The sequence below is a fragment of the Trypanosoma conorhini genome (assembly GCF_003719485.1).
Source record: "Trypanosoma conorhini strain 025E chromosome Unknown Tco_14.4_contig_01357, whole genome shotgun sequence".
NCBI lineage: Eukaryota > Euglenozoa > Kinetoplastea > Trypanosomatida > Trypanosomatidae > Trypanosoma > Trypanosoma conorhini.
The window spans coordinates 1-1,380 of NW_021705453.1; the positions used below are offsets into that span (position 1 = coordinate 1).

Genomic DNA, 1,380 nt, shown 5'->3' on the forward strand with positions numbered 1-1,380 from the left:
TCCTTCGTGTCGCTGGCTGTCGCCGACTTTGGGTGGACTGTATCAGTATTCCTTCGTGTCGCTGGCTGTCGCCGACTTTGGGTGGACTGTATCAGTATTCCTTCGTGTCGCTGGCTGTCGCCGACTTTGGGTGGCTGTATCAGTATTCCTTCGTGTCGCTGGCTGTCGCCGACTTTGGGTGGCTGTATCAGTATTCCTTCTTGTCGCTGGCCGTCGCCGACTTTGGGCACTGTTTTCAGGTCTGACGTCTTCTGCTGATATCGCCACCTGGTGCTGATACACCTTTCTTTTCCAGCACCTCATAGTCCTCTCTTCCTCTTCGCCTACCACTGCTTCTCTTCTCTGTGCCGCGTCTTCATTGTCGCCCGCATTCGGGGAATTCTCGCATCTCTGCCACGTCGTTATTGCCTCACTCTCTCGATGCTGCACGTAAATAATCTCCCACGACAAGTCTGCGGCAAACGTTTCCCAGTCATTAAAATACTCTGCCATACGCTCCTTGAACAGCTTCACAGTGCTGGGTTTGGTGTGATGCGCACCTCTCACAGTCGCCTGCAGCCCAACCATCGTCTTCCGCGGCGCGTCCACGAAGAAAAAGCCGTCTATCAGCGGAAAGCTTCGTGCCTTTGGTACGTACAACACTCCATACTCCAAGTTAAGCCTTGGGGGATTGTATTCCAGTCGGGTCAATGAAACTGACTTGCCTGGATGCGTTTCAGTGTTTGATTGCAGCACACATGGCCGTCCCGGGCGCCCTGTTGGTGGCCTCAGCTCTTTAAGTCTATCTTTTACATTCTCCACAAAGCCCCTAATCGTGAATGCGTGCACACCATACCGTTCCAAAGCTTCTGGCAAAAAGAAATCCCTCAAACTCCATAATTGATACAAAAAATCCCTCTGTTTGCCTACTTCTGTCAACTTTATGATTAGTTGGTCCCCGATGTCAGAAGAAACCGGTAGGTTAGCAAAACTTTCGACCATGCCAGGTCTACACATTCGGACAGTTTTCACCAGCTTGTGAGACGCGTCATTCGCAGGCACCATTTCGTTTTCTCCAACTAAAATGTAATTATCAGCATTCGAAGCGTTGATCAAAGTCAAGACATGCGCAACCAGGGCCACGCGATCACGAATCTCATTGGCATCAAAAATGCATCGTGGAATCGGTCCAATTTGATCCATGTGCTTTTTGACCATCTCCCAGTATTCTGTCTGCTTCCCTGCAGAATCAGCACGCGTCCTCCAAGCACACATCGCCTTCACATCAAGCTCGTCCGGGCAATTCATAACGATCATTTTGGCCTTCTTTTGCTTCGCCCATCCTTTGAAGTTATTTTCGTTCGGAGATGACAACACAAGGATGCCCCATGACTTGGAGGG

At 50.4% G+C, this 1,380-nt stretch overlaps 2 protein-coding genes across 2 annotated transcripts in view; both read right to left on the reverse strand.

Moving 5' to 3' along the window:
- Window positions 1-42: 42 nt before the first annotated feature.
- Window positions 43-1,296, reverse strand: Tco025E_09920 (retrotransposon hot spot (RHS) protein; the record flags this gene model as incomplete). Its single annotated transcript, XM_029376723.1, has 1 exon — window positions 43-1,296. One exon carries the CDS (start codon window positions 1,294-1,296, stop codon window positions 43-45), a length of 1,254 nt encoding a protein of 417 aa, XP_029223161.1.
- Tco025E_09921 (retrotransposon hot spot protein (RHS)) overlaps window positions 1,293-1,380 on the reverse strand; it is a gene marked incomplete at both ends in the record, with an annotated part of 867 nt that continues 779 nt past the window's right edge. The window contains one exon of the mRNA XM_029376724.1: window positions 1,293-1,380. This exon is cut by the window's right edge and continues 779 nt beyond it. Within this exon, the coding sequence (XP_029223162.1) occupies window positions 1,293-1,380 (88 nt within the window).